Source organism: Dasypus novemcinctus, chromosome 12 (genome assembly GCF_030445035.2).
Source record: "Dasypus novemcinctus isolate mDasNov1 chromosome 12, mDasNov1.1.hap2, whole genome shotgun sequence".
Classification (NCBI taxonomy): domain Eukaryota; kingdom Metazoa; phylum Chordata; class Mammalia; order Cingulata; family Dasypodidae; genus Dasypus; species Dasypus novemcinctus.
In genome coordinates, this window is record NC_080684.1 from 91,053,361 (window position 1) to 91,071,363 (window position 18,003).

The 18,003-nt window shown below is 43.5% G+C and overlaps 1 protein-coding gene across 2 annotated transcripts in view; it reads left to right on the forward strand.

The window, feature by feature from the left end:
• RFX4 (regulatory factor X4) overlaps positions 1-18,003 on the forward strand; it is a 180,286-nt gene that overhangs the window by 13,280 nt on the left and 149,003 nt on the right. For both annotated transcript variants that reach the window (XM_058308667.2, XM_058308668.1), the window contains exon 2: positions 14,968-15,054. In XM_058308667.2, coding sequence (XP_058164650.1) covers positions 14,968-15,054 — 87 coding nt within the window. The remainder of the gene's footprint in view (positions 1-14,967; positions 15,055-18,003) is intronic.

Below are 18,003 nucleotides of genomic sequence, written 5' to 3' on the forward strand. Positions count from 1 at the left end.
GGCCTGGGGAAGATTGACTTTGCCTCGGACTGGATGTATGAACTTGGCAAGTTATGTAACTGCTTGGAGCCTCAGTTTGCTTGTCAGTAAACTGGGGCCTTCCTAGCACCCACTTCATAGGGCAGTGGGAGGATGAAGTGGGACAGTGCCTGTCAAGGGATCGCCTGAGGGATTGGTGTGTTGTAAAAGCTCGATGAACAGAGCAACTGTGAACGTTACTTGCTTCTCCTTGCGGTCCCCTAGGGGCTTCCAAGACCTTCCCCAAGAACCACATAGGAGAAGAAAACAATTTTATAGGCTGCTTCCACTGTGTCTGGTGTTATCGATCCATTACCTCACAAACCTGTGTGCTGGCCATAATCATCCCCCTTTTACGCTCGGCGAAACTGAAGCTCAGTGGGGTTGAGTCACATGCGTTGGTTCATACAGCCAGTGAGTACCCAAACAGAGGCTTGTTCTGGCACCAAAGCTGATCTCCTTTTGTTTAATCCAGGCCACCTCCATGCCAATTGAAAACTTACAGTCTCAAGGAGGGGGCTGGCAGTTTCCTGCCAACGTAGAGTTTCAGCTCCCCTCAAGTTGCACGTATCCACAGGTGTCTAAAGTGCACCTATTTCCCTTTCTCATTTTGTGTATTTATATGAGGCTTCCTTTGTTTCTCAAGATTTCCATCCATGTCATTATCTGTGCTTAGCACCATGCATCACAGTCACTAGAGTGTCTTGTGCCCAGTCAGTGCTCAATAAATGTTTACTTCTGTATAAGTGCGTCCGTTTTTTCTATTACAAAGGATGTTGCATCTCTTTGCTTGATTTCTAGGCAGCCTGGCTCAAGATGCTATGCATGGGAAGTACTTGATAAATTAATTACAGATGAACCCACGCTGTTTTAGTCCCTACTATGTGCCATGATTCATTCATTTTATTTCATTTCTCTCCTTCCCTCGTTCCTATTCTTTCCTCTTCCAGTCTTTATTGATCTGCTGTTCTGGGACCAGCGCTGCCCTAAGTGCAGGAAATGCTGGATGAATAAGGCACAATCAGCTCTTAAGGAACTTAAGTTGTTTCACCTAATCCTCATAATAATCTCATGGCAATAATTTTTTTTTTGATAGGAGGGGAATTGAGGCCTCTGAGGTTAAGCAATTTGCCTAGGTTGCGGAGCTTACTTAGTCAATTGTGAGGGGAGGATTAGAATGACTTTCTGACTTCCACAGCTGTGTTCTTTTCACATAAATCCCAGAATCCAAAAAAAAAAAAAACAAAAAAACAACAACACAACAGAAAGGAACTAAGGAGGGATGCCTTGGAGGTGGGCATGATGTAAAAATTGTAATAATAGCTAAGACTTACATAAGCACTTTGTGCACCACATTCATTTAATTCTTGAACCAACTCCATGAGGTGTTATTGTTCCTGCTTCCATTTTATAGATGAAGAAATCAAAGCTTAGGGAGGTTGAGTTACTGACCCAAGGTCACACAGTGAGGAAATGGGAATTTAACTTGGCACATCGACTCCACGGTCTGTGCTCTTAATTACTACACCACAACTACATGGCCATAAATTTTTTAAAAAATAAAATGCCTCTGTCACAAGCAAGGACTTGGGAATTATAGTAGAGTATTATACATTGAGTTTTCTTAAAGTGGTAAAGGGTAGTAACACTTAATGAGCTCCTACTGTGTACTTAATATGTGTTAAAAACAGTTTAGTACTCTTTAATTAGGCCCATTTAAGCATTTAGAACTTGCTCTGGGCCAGGCATGGTGTCTGCATTCATTCACTTGACTCTGACACCACACTTACACTTGAGAACACTGACGTTTAGAGAAGTCTAGTGATTTGCCTAAGGTCATTCAACTAGTAAGTAGTAAGACCAGTAGTTTGCAGTTAGTTACTAAGGCCACATGCTGGCTTTTCCATCTTCCAGGTGATTCTCAGGAAATGACTGAAAAGAAAGAAGAAATGATATGCACCCCGTTCCTTAAAACATTATCCAAAAATAGGAATATTGGCTCAATAGAACATTGGAAATCTATTTAAATGATAAATATAAAGGTGACAGCAATATAGGAAAGAAGTAGAATGTTAAGAGGAAAAGTAATAGAAATTGTACGTCCATTGAGGTTACCATTTACGCGGGTCCACATACAAGTATGAGACTGGGGAGCAGCCCAGAAAAAAGAAAAGGCTTCCCGTGTTAGAGGGGTAGGATGGGCGGTGAGTGTTTTTCTTTTCAACATTTTCTAATGTAATTGGTAGAGTAAACTAGGAAAGAAAAAGGCATTTTGTCCAAGAAGAGAATGTGTTGGTGGTGTATCTCAAAAGTTCAGTCTGGCTCCAAGCCTGTTTGCATCCTGCCAGGCAGGCCTGGCCTGGAAGCAGGAATTCATATTCCCTAGTGGAGGAGGTGAGAAGAAATGCAGAAACGGTGGGAAAATGTCAAGAATGGAATACTGTCAGATTTGCTGTGCAGAGCGTGTAGCTGTGACTCCAGTAATTCTTTTCAACTGGGTGTTATTAATACTGTAATAATAGAAATAGCAGGGAGAAAGCCTCCTGACATTAGGAAGTAGTAGGCATGCTCCCCCCGAAAAGTCAAGGGGAAATGAACATTTTACAACCTGATTATGCAATTAGGTACATTGACTCTGCTGTTCCCAGGGGGATTTTCAGAGCAGAGATCCACTTTTACATTGATTCTATCATCCATGGGAGGTTTAATTTTCTCTAGTCTCCAGAGACTATTGGTGAATCAATGATCCTCCCTAATTATTTTGCATTGAAAATAATGGCCCCTTAATTAATCTCTTTGCTCACTTTGGAATTTTATATGTTGAGTTTTCTTAAAGTGAGAGAGGCCAGTAACATTTATTGAGCTCCTACTGTGTACTAAGCTAGACTGGGCTTAGTACATATATAATTATGGATATTCTGGTAGAGGTTAATGATTGGGTTAGAGTCAGAGTCAAATCTTGGCTCAGCTTACTGGCTATGTGATTTTAGGCAAGGCACTGAAGTCATTGAACCTCTCTGGTTCTTGCTTTCCCTGCCCATAAAACAATAATAATACCTACATAGGAAGTAATTATAAGAAGAGGTATATAAAGAGCTTATTCTAGTACTTGGTATAAAATGGGAGCCCCGAAAATGATAGTTATTGTAATTATAACAAATAGGGAATTTAATGTTTGGAAAGGTTAAGGAACTTGGTCAAGTTCACAGAGCTACTGAGGCAGCAAAGCTTAGGTGTCAGGTCTTTTCATTCTTGCCCCTGCTTTGGACAGCCCCTAACCAGCAGGGAGGGACTTCCACTGGGAGGGTGGTCAAGGTCAGGTTGGTTTAAGGTAGAGAGAGATGCTTGTTAGTTTCCAGGCTTATGGAAAAGATTCCCTAGGATACAAATGAATAGACGGGCCAGCCAGTGGGGTAAACTTTAGGAATCTGGAGAGGAACCAGAAAGAATAAGAGTGGATGGTTTGGGTAGGTCAGAAAGCACTGAGGCTGGAGAGTGTGTTTTAAAAGAATAATAGTGCTATGATAGTAATGAAATCATATTACAGTAGACTTTATAAAAAAAAGTTTGTATGCATTGTCATCATCGTAATTTGAGTCTCACAATAGCATTACACAGCAGCTGTTCTTATTTGGTTGATGTGAAAAGTGAGGCATACATAAAAAGGGAATTTGGGAAAGTTTCTTTTTTGAAGGAAAATATTAGAATTGGGAAAGAGATGAAAAAAACTGATGAGATTTTTAAGGAAAAGAAGGAAAATAAGAGTGCTTTTTTTTTCAAGATTTATTTATTTCTCTTCCCCCCCTCCCCCAAGTTGTCTTCTGTGTGTTCCTCTGTGACCACTTCTATTCTTGTCAGTGGCTCAGGAATCGGTGTCTCCTTTAGTTGCATCATCTTACTGCATCAGCTTTCCGTGTGTGCAGCGTCACTCCTGGGCAGACTGGACTTTCTTTTGCACTGGGCAGCTTTCCTTACGAGGTGCACTCCTTGCGTGTGGGGCTCCCCCACACGGGGGACACCCCTGCGTGGCACAGCACTCCTTGCTCACATCAGCACTGCACGTAGGCCAGCTCCACACAGGTCAAGGAGGTCCTGGGTTTGAACCGTGGACCTCCCATGTGGTAGGCGGATGCTTTATCTGTTGAGCCAAGTCCGCTTCTCAAGAGTGCTTTTTAATAACACTGCAAGCAGGGGGGCTGAGATTATGAACTGGGGATCTTGTCGCTGAAGATAAATTGATAAATCGAAGACGCAAATCCCTTGACACAGTCTTTGTAGAGAGACGGACCTAGGCCCCAGGTGTTGGGGCAATGGGTAGATAGATGTCTCAGTGTTGGCCATTTAGGCTACCTGGAGGAAATGATGCCCTCTTGGACTATAGAGACGAAGGTGGGGTGTGGGGTGGCTGTGCACCTTGTCATTCTCACTCCTCTTTGTTCTGGCTCTCCATCTGTGTAAAGCATAATTGCCCCATCTGTAAATGGGGCTCTACTGTTACCCTCTTCCAGCATTGCTGTGATCAAATGAGATGATCTAAGGACCTGTCGTCAGAGGACAAAGCTAGTTCTCAAGGAGATGCTGCTGCATCTCTGGGGCTCCATTTACTTCCTACCAACATCTCAAGGATGTTGGCAAAGATGATGGTGTTTGCATTGGGAGACCACATTCCAGGAGAAAGTTGTTAGTGTCACCTTGGACTCATTTGCATCGATCTGTGATTGAGATCACAGCTGATGAGGAAGAGACATGGGGACACTGGTCACATGGATTCGCCAGGGGAGTGACTACAGTGAGCCAGAAAGAGGACACAGTTCTTACCTTTTCCCCCCAGGCCTTTCTTTCTTTCTCACTGTGTCTACCCCAGTTCAGATCTCTAAGATGTAATTATGTTATTGCAGAGGCCTCCTACCGTAGGGGCCATAAGTCCTGGTTTGCCTGGGACAGTCTTAATTTACCCATATGATACTGGCAAAATGACCAATAATGCCACCTTCCAATCTCAAAAGCGTCCAGGCTTGGCAGATAAGTGACATGGTCACTCTACTACCTGATCTCCTGCTTCTCTTCCCTCTCCTCCAAAATTATTCTGCCCAAAGGACTGCTTTGCTTATGCCTTTCTCCTGTTCAAAACTTTTAGAGGTTCCCAACCACCTCTTGAATAAAATTCAGACTCCTTAACCCAACATTCAAGGGCCTTCTCGGACTGGCCCAAGCTTCCTGCTGGACCTCCATGCTGCTTGCTGCTTTCTGTTTACACTGCCCCACCTTCACACTTTTCCTTATGCTGCTGCATCTCTGGGGCTCCATTTACTTCCTACCTATTTGAGATGGGGCAGATGCCTCCTTCTTGGTGAATACTGTCTGTTGTCATTCTGGTTGGAATCATCCCATCCTCCTGGGGCCTCTCAAAGGGCCTGTCGCTGGCTGCCCTATGCTAAAATTGCCTACGCTCATGATTTTCTCTCCTTCCAGAATGTAAACTCGTTGAGTACAGAGGCAGGTCTTTACTGTGTACATGCCCCATAGCAACTAACAGAGTGCTAGCCAAACAGGATTGTCTCCAGAAACGCTTGTTGAATTAATACCTCAGTGAACGCGTGCATCCGTAGTCAGGATGCTTTTCAGTTTCTTGACTGCATCCTTCTTCTGCCAGTCTCAGGACATTTGCACATATTATTCCTTCTGCAGGTTTTATTCTCCTAACCTCTTTACCAGGTTCATGTTTCCGTATTCTTTAGCTGTCACTTAAATGCTACTTCCTCCAAAAATCTTCCCTGACTCTCCCCAACTGGGTCAAATATCCCTGTATTTCTCTCCCTCTGGCACTCTTGGTGATGACATCTCTATTAGTGGGATGATTTAATCACTGACTCCCATGCTAAACCCTGACTCTCCCTGAGGACAGAGGCTGCTTCTGTCTTATGCACTGCTGTAGATCTACTGTCTACTCCATGTACCGGAAAAATATTTAACAGCTGAATAATGGAATGGTTGAATGAAATCCTCAAGCGGGCTCCCCTTTCTGAGCCAGTGCAGGTTGCATCACACTCCTATCCAAAATCCTCCAGTAGCTTCTCGGCACACATGGACTAAATCTGAAGTCCTTGCCTTTGGCCAGCAAGTCTCTGCAAACTCGGGGCTCTGCTCCCTTCCTGACCTCGTTTCTTCCTGCTCTCCTCCTCTTATGCTCCTCCAGCCATGCTTCCTCCAGCTCGCCCAGCACGTTTCTGCCCCAGGCCTTGTGCTTACTCCAACATCACCTCCTCAGAGAGGCCCTCTGACCCCGCCACCTAAATGGGCAACCCCACCTCCTTATTGTATCTCGTGGTTTCACTTTCTTCCTAACACTCACCGTTGTCTGAAGTCATCTCGCTCCTTTGTTTTTGTCCATTTCCACCACAGAATATACGCTCCACGAGAGCAGGGATATGGTCTGCCACGTTCATTACTTGATCCTCAGAACCCGGCAAACAGTAGGTGCCACGTCAGTGTTTGGTGAGCAAGGGAAGCAGTAGAAGCAGGAGCAGCATGGGGCTGTCCCCTTGGCAACAGGGAGGGTCCCCTTCCTGGAACCCAGCGGCCCCTGGGGCAGGGCCTGTGGTGTTGCCATGGCAACCCACTGACCTGAGGATACCCCCCCCCCCCCAGAGGCCTCAGCTGCTGCCTCCCGGGGTCCAGGCCTTACGCTAGCACGGTCCCCCTGTGTCACCGCTGCTGGGGAGCCCAGGAGAGATGGGCAGCGGGCCCGAGAGAAAATGATCAAGAGCAAGGCACACCCTGGCGCAGGAGACCGCAGCAGGCCGTGTTGGCGCGGTTCCACTGGTAATGCCAGGGCCCGGACAGGGGTAACTGGGGCGTGCCCTGGGACCCCGAGAGGACCTGAGGCCGGGCTCTCCCTTGGGAGCTGTGAGTGTGATGTGTCGGTTCTCTTACGTGGCGTTTCTGAAGCTGCGTGCTGCTAAAATAAGCCCCAGCGCAGTGCCCTGAAAGACAGTTGATGTTGAGTATGAATAATGCCTTCGATTAAAACCCTGTGACACTGTAGAAGTCAGGCGGCACTTTCCCCAGGGGTTGCATAAGTCAAGAACTCCCTGTTCTCATCCACTTTCCTCAAAAACAGAGCTCCTCGTGCTCACTCCCCCACTGCCTTCCCAGCCGCCTGCAGGCTTCTTGGCCTGGTGGGCGAGGCCTTTGCAATCTGCTGCTACCTGCCTCTCCCACCTGAATCCCCAACTCTTTGGGTCTCGCTGGTTGGTAAACGCCTCACCTTTCAGAGCTTCGTGCCTTTCTCAGCGGAGCCCCATTTGCCTGAAATTCCCTTCTTTCCTCCTGAGTCTGGCAGGTCCTTTAAGGTCCTGCTAAAATGCCACCCCCTCTGTTAGGCAGAGCCGGCAGCCCCCTTCTTTGTGCCCCCACAGCACTTTAATACCAAACAGTGTAATACCGTTTCCTTAGTGAGGCAGTGGTGCAGGGTGAGAAAGATACCAGCTTTGGAGCCAGACAGGCCGGTCCCAGCTCAGCCCCAACTAGCTGGGTAACTTTACTCAGCCTCTCTGAGGCTCAGTTTCCTCCTCGCAAATCAGAGTTAATAAAAATCTCTGTTTCAGCCTCGCTGTAAGGAATAGAGGTGATGCATGTAAAGCAGAGGGACTGGCCTGGTGAAGTTCACTCGATCAATGCTAGATCTCACCATTTTCCAGCTGTCTCCTTCACTCAGCGTGGTCACCTGCAGCATAGAGATCACGCCTGCCTCGTCTTTATGTGGCCCACAAAGTCCTGCATGCTGAGTGCTTTCAGTTCATCTTTATGAAAAACCTGGGAGGTAGGGGCTTTAGGAGGTCCAAGTAACCATTCCAGGGCTATGTGGCTAGTAAGTGGCAGGGCTGGGATTTGAAATCCGGTTGTTTAAACTCCAAATGCTACATTCTCCCAGGTCCACCTACATCTTGTCTTTCATCTTGCACTACTCTCCCTCTCATTCCCCACTTCAGCCACCCTGGCCTTCACGCCAGTCCTTAAGCTGGTCAAGCATGATGCCACCCCAGGGCCTTTGTGGTGCCCTCTCTCTGGACCTCTGAAAGTTTGCTCCCCCAGTATGCTCAGTCTCTGCTCAAATGCTTCCTGGTGGAGGAGTCCCCCATCCATCATACTCTGTTCCTTTCTCCCACTCTGCTTTTCATCACTATCATTGCTACCAACTTGGTGCCAGACTCTTCTAGGTTCTTGTGGACAAGTCCTGACAATTTTCATAGACCTTTTATTTTAAGGGTGGGGAAAATAAATGATAAAAAAGTGAATAAACAAACAAGATATTCCCAGGTGCTGAGTCCTGGTGCATCAGAGATGTCCTGCAGTGATATATTGACTTTCTGTTAAATAGCTTTTTCCTCTCTTCTGCTGAAACTATATGTTGAAGGCACTTGATAGTTATTTACAAAATGAAGAAAGCAACTAGTCTCTCCTATCAGAATGGGAAAGCAGAATAATGCATAAGAAGCAGCAGAAGCAGCTTTGAAAACAGAAGGTCTGAGTTCAAATTCTGACTTTAGTACTTGTGAGCTGAGTAGACTTTGCAAAGCCACTGACGTGTTCCAAACCTCAGTTTCCTTATCTGTAAAGTGGAATAAATTTCTGTCTCATGGGGTGGTCTGCGAGAGTCAGGTGAGGTTCTGCCTGTCAATATGCTCGGTAAACTTCAAGAATTACCTGAGTTTTGAGAATTATCTTAGTCGGCTCCTCCTGCCCTTTTAATGCATGCTCTATGCACTCATAAAGAACCACTTCGAGCCCTGGACTGTCCCTGACCACTGTGCCATATCCCTGGTGTGGCTTTCATTCTCCTTCTTTGCTGCTACGAGAGAAATGAAGCCTCCTAGAAAACCCAAGGACCATTTTTGGCTCTGCTCAACTTTCATTACCTGAACTTGAGAAAGTCCCTTCAAATTGGGTTTTCTAAGGTGGGGGAGGCATAAAGATCTGCGTGAAAATCTGCAAGGCGTTATGTGCCTCCTTCTTGCTGCCCCTGGTCTCAGAGGAGTCAGGAGAAGGGGCGCTTCATGGCCCAGAAGCCACCCTCGTGGCTGTCAGCAAACCCTGTTGCACGCTTAGCACAAGCTTGGTCCTTGCTAAAAGGTCAGATAGTTTTTACGGATCAAAATTGTGGCATTGGGAGCAGGAAGTTATCCAAGGGTGAATGGAGCTCTCTTTCCCTTTGTCCCCACTAGACCCCAGGACACAGGGCCAGTATTGCAGCATGGATAACTGGCTGCCTTACATTAGACCTTTTGTTTCAAGGCCTGGAGTTTGTATCTATAAATAGAGATATTAAAACCTACCACATAATAATGTTCCGAGGTTTAATTTAAACCACATCTCTGAAAGTGCTTTGCATAGTACCTGGCACACAGTAGGAACTTAATAATGTGCTTTGAAAAAAATAATGCACTCAGCTGCACATAGTTATTGTGCACCAGATATGGGCCAGGTACAGGGCCAGCCACGGCACAAGCTGGCGAACAGAAATGGCAGGGTCCCCACTCACAGAGTCATGGAATAGCCTCTGCCTAACTTTCAGATGGTAACTGGAGGCCAGGAGCCAGTCTTATTCTCTTTAGCACAGCATCTTGCTCCTAGAAAGTACAAAATAAATGTTAGTTGAATTTTGCTTTCTTCATTTGGAAAAATCACTTTATGTGATTAAAAAAGGCAGTGATTAGGAAATTCCACAGACATGTAGCCATTCTGTGTATATGCTGTGCCTTCCATGCTATCATGTGTGTCACTGATGTAATGTGTACCGAGGTAAAACTGTTGGAAAAACTTTAAACTCTCACTAGGGGAGAGTCAAAAGGAATAGAATAAAAAGGGCTCCATTCTTCAGATGTTTAAGTTCTAAATGGAAGAACCTGCTATCCATGACAAAGGCTGGCAAAGAAATATGTAAATGAATTTAACAAAAGCAGTCATTATGTACCAGAGTTTAAGCAAAAGGTCTAATACAGGATCCATTATGTGTCCTGTGTCGCTTGGGACATAGGATGAGAGCTCCATTCACTCCTGGAGACAGGATGGTGTTTATGGCCTGGGTTTGAATGCAGGCCCTGCCTCTTACTTGCTGGGTGGCTTTGGACAAATCACCTAATCTCTCTGGGCGTCAGTTTTCTCATCTATAAATTGTATGTTTTATTTTTTAATAGCATGTACCACTTAGGGTTGTTATGAAGATTAAATATGATTTCTTTGATAAACCAAAAAAAAAAGATGAACTATGATGATGAATAGAATGCATTTTGCATAATACCTGGCTCATAGTAAGGGCTCAGTATATGGTGAGCTTTATTATTATTAAATCACACAATCTATAAATAAATGAGATGAATATAGAGCTTTATTCAAAATTCAGTATACTTGTCATTCTGGTTAAGTAATTCGTGGCCTCTGGAAGACCAAATTCCTCTGTTAAAAAAAAATACTTTTAAAGTAGTAAATGGGAGTAGAGGTGGCTCAAGCAATTAGGTGCCTCCCCCTCACATGGGAAGCCCTGGATTTGGTTCCCAGCGCCTCCTAAAAAAAAAAAAAAAGGTGAGCAGACAGCAAGGTGACAAAAAAAGGTGAGCAGTGAGTGGGGGCAGAATAAATAAATAATATAAATAAATAAAGTATGTAAAGTTTGTTTCAGGTGACCTAAATAGAGGACTTCCAGTCATCTGCAGCAAGATGATATGGGACATGGGTTACAGGTATCACTGCTGAGGGCCCATTAGGCAGGAGGACCAAGGTCAAAGTGCACTGTAGCTCTCAGGCCCATGGCCTGTTGGGCTATTTCAAGGTGTCGTAGACACGCAGTTTGGAGTGCATGACCATCGAATGCACTGAGAACTCCAAGTGTCCAGAACAACAGAGGTGATGGTTCTGACATGTGTGCCCCACTCAGACTACCGCCTGGACCCTGAGTCCATCATAGGCGCCGTGTGTTCAAATGGACATTGATTAACTGGAAGACAGCCGGAGGCAGGTGACCTGAAGCAATTGGGGTGCTTTAACCAGAAAAACGGAGCCATGCTGGCTATCTTCCTGTATTTGCCATGTGTAAGAGAGGCTAAACTATTCTGTGTTGCTCCAGGGAGCAGAGCTGGATAGCAGAGTGGCTCCAGGCGTAAGACTTGGGGTCACAAAAACCAGAGTTAACATCACCACTTATTAGCTGCGTGACTTGGGTAAGTCACCCAATTCTCTGAGCCTCAGTTTTCTCATCTAGAAAGTGTACATAATAGTAATACTTACTTCCTAGGATTGTGTTGGGATTAAATAAACTAACGCATGTAAAGTTCATAGCATAAAGCACAGAAAGCTCCCAATAAAAATGTTAGCTAGCTAAAGGTTAGGATCTGTAGGGAGAACGAGGGAGAACTTTCGTGTACTGAGCATTGTCCAACTGAAGAAGCTGCCAAGGTCCAGAAATATTTAGCAGGAGTTGGAATTGCCATTTGTTCTGGACGTGGTTGTGGAGATCTTTGGCCAGAAGTAGATAGTTCCCTCCACTCCTAAGATTCCGAGGACTCCTTTGTCCTGCAGTAATTTCCCAGGTGCCTGCCAATGGCAGGGATTTCCTGCTCCAGTTAGAATGTTTTATTTTGGAAGTTGATGCTACCGGATCAAAGTCCCAGTGGGCTGATTTAAACTCAGTTCTGCCAGTTCCAGTCAGAATCTATTAAGGTGATCAGGTCAGTTTAAGTAATTACAAAGAAAGAACAGGCCTTTTTATTTTGTAATCATAAAGCAGCCTTTTCTTTTCTTTTTTTTCATCCCACTGTCCCTTTAACTTGTGTATGTGTGTGTCTAGAACTTTCTTTGGTTCCAAGTTAAAATTCAGGTGATTCCATGACTTGTGTGATCATTCAGGTACGCTAAGACATCTCAGTATTGAAATTAAATTGTTCAGTCCCATGTAATAATATCAACTTTGAACTTGCTTCAAGTCAAAACTTTTCTTCCTGATTTAACCGCATGAAAAGGATGGGGAGTTTTTGTCTTCTCTCTTCTTCTCAACACTTCCAACTCTTCGCCTTCTTAGAACCTTGGTGTCACTTGAGTACTGGGGAGTGTTAACAGTCAGGAAGGTTCTTACTTGACGTGGACTCTTGCACACGGATGTTGCACTCTCTCGGCCGACCTGGTATTTAGAACCAGCTCTTCTCCGGAATGTTGTAATGAGAACTTCAGAGAGTGCCCCACCAGTCACTGGGGATTTTTCACCTGCAAGAACAGGCACTTGTAAGGACTCTGATTTTTTTTTAAAGATTTATTTTTTTTTTATTTCTGTCCCCTTCCCCACCCCCTGCCCCAGTTGTCTGTTCTCTGTTTCCATTCACTCTGTGTTCTTCTGTGACCGCGTCTATTCTTATCAGCGGCACAGGAATCTGTGTTTCTTTTTGTTGCGTCATCTTGTTGTGTCAGCTCTCCGTGTGTGCAGCGCCGTTCTTGGGCAGGCTGCACTTTCTTTTGCTCTGGGCAGCTCTCCCTATGGGGCACACTCCTTGCGCATGGGGCTCCCCTACACTGGGGACACCCCTGCGTGGCACGGCACTCCTTGCGCGCATCAGCACTGCACATGGGCCAGCTCCACACGGGTCAAGGAGGCCCGGGGTTTGAACCGCAGACCTCCCCTGTGGTAGGTGGACGCCCTATCCTTTGGGCCAAGTCCGCTTCCCAGGACTCCAATTTTAATAGACCTGATCCTGCACACACAGTTGGGTGGGAGCTGGGGAGTGTTTCTCTTAGTTCCCTGTTTCCAGTTAAAGGGGAATGTACGTGTGCGCATGTGTGCACATGCGGGTGTGAGTGTAAATAGGTGTGTGTCTATCTAGGAAAACCAGGGGTTGGCCCAGAGCAGCAGACACTGCTTTTGGTGGTTTAGTTTGGTTGGAATAGGGCCTGCAAACTTCAGTAGATGCCATTCCCAATTAGCCATGGCTGTTGCCAGGGGAAATGCATGAGGACTTGGAAGGGTTATTTTGGAGGGGAGACATTCTGAAGAGTCCATAAAAGGATCCTGGAGATTTTTAGCCGGATGCCTTTTGAATGCAGTGTGCTGACCAACACCCATCCTAAGCTATCCCGTCTTTGAAAACATTACAGGACATTTGCTTCTGCATTGTGCATCTGATATCTGGAAAGGGTAACGTTTTAATGTTTTTAATTCCTCTGCTTCTACATCCTCTTAACAAGCTTAGCCTTCCCTTTGGGATTTTCCCCTTTACTTACAGTTTTGGAAGAAGCCTTTAAAAGGCTTACAAAACAAAATTCCAGCTTTTCTCCCTGCTCTTTGCATTTGCTTTTTCCCTTTTTATATAGCTTATTCAGGAGGGCTTCTTTCTACAATATGTAACCTAACATGTTAACTAATGATCTTTACCTCAGTTCTTGAGTTATGAGGAGTCATATTACTTAATCTCTCTAAGCCTCTGGGAAAAATAGGGATTAAAATCCTTACTTCAGATGATTGTTGTGAGGATTCAATTGGATGATTCAATTAGATAACAAATATAAAGGGCCTGCCATGTTAAAACAGGTGGTCAATAAATGTTAACTCCCATATTATATAGAAGGCAATGGAAGACCGCTCTGTTCAAAAGCACATAGTCATAGTAGCCAGCTCTGCTGTAAAACCACATACGCAGTTCTAAAAATCATCACACTATGCAAAATTGCACGATAAAAGCCACAGGGTTTACTGGAAAAATGAGCTTAGAGGCATAACACTCAAATCTTTGTCAGTGACACCTAAAAACAAAAGACAGGAACCTAATAAAAATGATAGCACTTTTACACATGTTAAATGATTAAATGGTCACACGTGTTGTTATAAATACAATAAATATGGCCCTTTCTTTGGAAAAGATCTGAAGTTTGCTTGTGGGAGTGGGCGTTAGAAGGGTTGCAGCTTGAGTTATTGTGAAGAGGTGGGAGGAAATAATATGGGTGGGTGTGGCACATAACACACTCGTCAGCTGAGGTAGATGGTAGATGTATGAGCTGTGAGCATGTGTGCGTTTTGCATATTCCTATGGAACTCAGCTAGGTGCGGCTTTCTGTGTTCACCTTATGTTTTTCATGGAAGAAATAGAGCCAACAAACATAAAGTTTGCCCTGTGCTCAAATTGCTTCCTAATATATCACTTGTGTTAGAACAAATTTTTGTTTTCAAGGCAAGGGTTATAGCGGGAACTGACTGTATTTAGCTAATGTCATGGAATGACTGAATGGATGAATGGATGGGTATATATAGAGATGGCCTGGAAGATGGAATAAGTATTATGTTACTTTGTGGAAATTGTAGCTTTTGTAGGGATGAAAAGCCAAAGTCTTTTGGATTTTTAAGAGTACTCTGTGTTTTCTATAGAACTTTTGATTTCTCCCCTGCAGTGGCTTTTGGTTCGTGCTTTGAAGAGTCCATTCAGGGATCTCTGGGGAGGGGGACAGGAGCTGCAAGGTTCTCTGCCCTCCTTCTCCACTTCAACCAGACCCCAATGGTTTTATCTGCTTTCCTTTTTGTTTCATTTGAAGAAAGGGTTCTGCAGCTAATTTACAAGTTTGACCACCACCACAGTGCTGCAGTTGGCCAAATTTTGTTCCACCTCTCAGGAACATACCTTCCTTGCAAAGAGAGATGGTCCTCAGTTGGTAGTACTGGGCGATGAATACTCTGGAATTAGTAGCATTTGACTAGGAAATATTGAAGTTGGGCTTCAAATGACCATTTTGCCCCCAAGCTACTCAGCAAAGTCTCATCAGCACCGTAGCACCTGGAGCTTCATGTAAAATCCAATTCCAGCCTTGGCAGGTCTCAGATGAACGCTGATGAGCATTTCAGTCTAATGCGTTATGATGTTCCTGTCTTTTCACAAACACCAACAGCAATTCTGTGATTTTTTTTTTTTTTTTTTTTAGAGAGCTGGATTGAAAGATGTCTCAACGAAAGTGAAAACAAACGTTATTCCAGCCACACATCTCTGGGGAATGTTTCTAATGATGAAAGTAAGTGCTTGAAACTCATTCTTCCGTGAGACTTAGACACAGCTAGTGTCCAGATGGGAGGAATAACGCCTCTTGGAGTGCTAGATGGGGCAAGTCACCAGAAATGAGAAACTTGCAAGGCATTTCTGAAATACTCCATGCTCTCCTTGTAATATACCTCAGTGGAGAGCGGAGGCCAGTTAGGTGGACGTGGAAACCCAGGCCATGGCGAGAACTTGCTGTGAACAGACTCATCTTCAGTGGACTTGCTAGCCTGAGTTTCCAAAGGGCCCATTCTAGTGCTGCTTCACTTGGGCAAATAACAGTCCTGAAGAAGAAAGGCCATTCTTGATGTCACTGTAGATGTGGGTTAAAGTAGTGAGTCAAGGATGGTTGTTTTAGAGTTGCCAATGTCCTTGCTGTTGTAAGGTAAAAACTTCTTCCAGATATTGGGCTGGAGAATTGGAGTTAGCTAGAAGATAGAAACCACTGTGTTTACCCCTATCTTATGTCAGACTGGGACTTCTGGGTGCCTTATTTTTATTTATTTACTTATTTTTGTTTGTGAGGTAACAGGACTGGGAATTGAACCCTGGATCTTGTATGTGGGAAGCTGGAACTCAACCTTGAGCCCCATCAGCAGCCCTGAGTTTGCTATTTCATTTTTTGCCTTGTTGTTTGTTTTTTTTGTTTGTTTGTTTCTAGGAGGCACCGGGAGCCGAACCTGGAACCTCCCATGTGGGAAGCAGGCGCCCAACTGCTTGAGCCACATCCGCTCCCTGGGTGCCTTATTTTTAAGAGCAGAAGCCTACTTGAGACTTGTATTTCCCTCTTAACACTTTTTAAAAAGCGATTCAATTTATTATAAATGTCATTTCTAGCAAGGTCACTTGCTGGAAGTGTCCCTCTCCCTTGGTCAGTAAAGTCTCTCTCCTTAGTTCAGTTTTTATAAAACACGGACCAAAGACAACCTGCTCCACACTCTTGTACTGTTTGTTCTATGTGCTAAACAGCTTCCTTCCCGAGGCACTTCCAGCGTTGTCATCCTATTGTCCAATTTCATTTTATAAAATTGAGATAAAATGGTCATAAAGTATACAAATCTTAAGTGAATAGTTTGATGGATTTTTAAAAATATTGTATCACTTGTGTAACCACCACCCAGATGAAGAAGATATAGAACATTTCTAGCTCCCCGGGAGGCTCCCTCGTGGCTCCTCCCTATCAGTAATCTCTGTCTTGACTTTTATCATTATAGTGTGGTTTTGTCTGTTTTTGAAACTTCATGTAAATGGATTCAAAGAATATGTATTCTTTTGTGTCTGGCTTATTTTTGTTCACCATGTCTATAAGATCATCCCTGTTGTTGGGTGTAGCAGTAGTTCTTTCTTTTTTATTGCTGTATATTATTCCACTATATTAACATACCACAATTTACTTTTCCATTCAAAAGTTGATGGATATTTAGATTGTTCCACGTGTTTGCCTATTAAGAATAAAGTTGGGGAGCCAGTGTAGTTCAGTGGTTAGGTGCCGGCTTCCCACATATGAGGCCCTAGGTTCAATTCCCTGCCCTGGTACCTTAAAAAAAAGAGGCATTCTGAACATTCTTGTATATGTCTTTTGGTGGAACATGAGCACTCATTTCTGTTGGGTATATTCCCCTAATAGAATTACTAGCTCATAGAGGTATATGTATATTTAGCTTTAGTAGATACTATTAGTTTTCCAAAGTGGTTGTACCAATTTATTCTCCCTCTAGTAACTTAGAAAGTTCCACTTGTTACACTTCCTTTCCAATATTTGGTATAGTCAGTCCTTGTCATTCTCATGGCTGTATAGTATACATCATTATGGTTTTAATTTGTATTTCCCTGATGATTTGGTGTGTGTAGCTTCTTATAGGCTTATTGGACATTTGGATATCCACTTTTGTGAACGAATTGTTCAAGTATTTTGTCTGTTGTTGTTTTTTTAATTGTGTTTTTTCCTTTTCCTTAATGATTATACAAGTTGCTTGTATATTCTGAATAGGTGTTTGTCAGATATAAATATTGCAAATATCTTCTTTGCCTTTTCTCTCTCTTAATGGGATCTTTTGATGAACAGAAGTTAAAGAAGTCCAATTTAGCAATGTTTTTCTTTTATAGTTAGTGATCTTTTGTGTCTTCTTAAGAATCTTTGCCTACCTCAGGGTCATGAAGATATTCTCTTAAGTTTTCTTCTATGGGTTTTATTATTTTACCTTTTACCTTCATGTCAACATTCCATCTGGAATATTTGTGTAGGGTGTGAAGAAGGAGCCAATTTTCTTTCTTTTTTCTTGTCAGTTTTCAACAGACAGAGCACCATTTGTTGAAAAGATCATCCTTTGCCCCACTGAATTCCAGTGGCACCTTCACTGAAAAAAGATCATATATATATATATGGGTCTTTGTCTAGGACCTTTATTTGGAGCTATGTTCTACTTGTCTAATCTTTTGGCCAATACCACGATTTTAATTACTGTAACTTTATAATAAATTGTGATACCTGGTAGTATAAGTCCCCCTGTTCTTCCTCTTCAAGATTGTCTTGACTAGTCTAAATTCTTAACATAGATGTTATAATCACCTTGTTTATTTTTCACCAAAAAAACAAACTGCCAAGATGTTAATTGGGATTACATTGAATCTAAAGATCAATTTGGGAAGAACTGACATCTTAACATCAAATTTCCAATCTATGCACATGGTATTAGACCTCCCAATACTTACATTGTCTGTAGTTTCTCTCAGCCATGTTTTGTAGTTTTAGTGTAGAAGCTTTATACATCTTTCATTAAGTATCTTCCTAGGTAATGATGTTTTTTGGTGCTATTGTGTTATTCTAGTCCCTAGGATATGAAAATACAATTGAATTTTTAATATAATGACTTTCTATCCAGTCACCTTACTAAATTCATTTGTTAATTATGTTTTCATCTTTAAA